This window comes from Eimeria mitis, genomic scaffold (genome assembly GCF_000499745.2).
Source record: "Eimeria mitis Houghton genomic scaffold, Emh_scaff2502, whole genome shotgun sequence".
Taxonomy (NCBI): Eukaryota; Apicomplexa; class Conoidasida; order Eucoccidiorida; family Eimeriidae; genus Eimeria; species Eimeria mitis.
Window position 1 is genome coordinate 4,278 of NW_013570843.1, and position 902 is coordinate 5,179.

At 37.7% G+C, this 902-nt stretch overlaps 1 protein-coding gene across 1 annotated transcript in view; it reads left to right on the plus strand.

Moving 5' to 3' along the window:
• EMH_0054770 (uncharacterized protein) overlaps positions 1 to 272 on the plus strand; it is a gene marked incomplete at both ends in the record, with an annotated part of 1,866 nt that extends 1,594 nt beyond the window's left edge. Inside the window, one exon of the mRNA XM_013497158.1 lies at positions 96 to 272. Coding sequence (XP_013352612.1) covers positions 96 to 272 — 177 coding nt within the window. The remainder of the gene's footprint in view (positions 1 to 95) is intronic.
• Positions 273 to 902: the final 630 nt, after the last annotated feature.

A 902-nucleotide genomic window follows, 5' to 3' on the forward strand; every position in this document is an offset into this window, starting at 1 on the left:
TGGGTACTTGGCTAGAGAAACGAGGGCCCCCGCATGCGCCAGCAGGCGGGCCCCCAGCACCTCCCCCACAACAGCTTTCAGGTTGGGGCACACAGACTCCATTCGCTCCCGCAGATATTCTTGTAGGCTGCGACGCTCCTCGCAGAGATGTAATACCTAGGCAGCAGCAGCAGCAGCAGCAGCAGCAGCAGCAGCAGCAGCAGCAGCAGCAGCAGCAGGAGGAGCAGCAGCAGGAGGAGGAGGAGCAGCAGCAGCAGCAGCAGCAGCAGTAGTTGGTTTATATATGTGTGTTAGGCTTTGCTGTGAGATAGACATATTATATAGATATATTTATATTTATATTTATATTATAAATATATAAAAATAAATATATAAAAATAAATATTATAAATATATAAATATATAAAAATAAATATAAATATATAAATATAAATATACTTGTCTAGCGAAGAGCTGTATGTGTGTGCTCATACTACGATTAACCTATCGATATTTACACCAGAACAACACCAATACTATAAAAATATAAATATAAATATTAAATTTATATTTATATTTATATTTATATTTATATTTATAAATATAAATATACTTGTTTAGCGAAGAGTTGAATATGTGTGAAGTCTTGGTGTGAGATATCGTGGCCCATGGAGTGTTTCATCGCCGCAACAACCTGAGCCGCTATTTCTTCGTCTCCCACTGCCGCCACCAGCTCCTCCCAGCTCTCCTAATAAATAAATAAATAAAAAATAAATAAATAAATAAATAAATAAATTAATTTATTGTGGATATATGGATGGAGGGATATATGCGGAGGTGTAGCTGTCGGTGGGTGGGGGTGGGGTTTTGCAATGTGCATAGTCGTAGTATATGTTTGTATGCATATATATATATATATATAT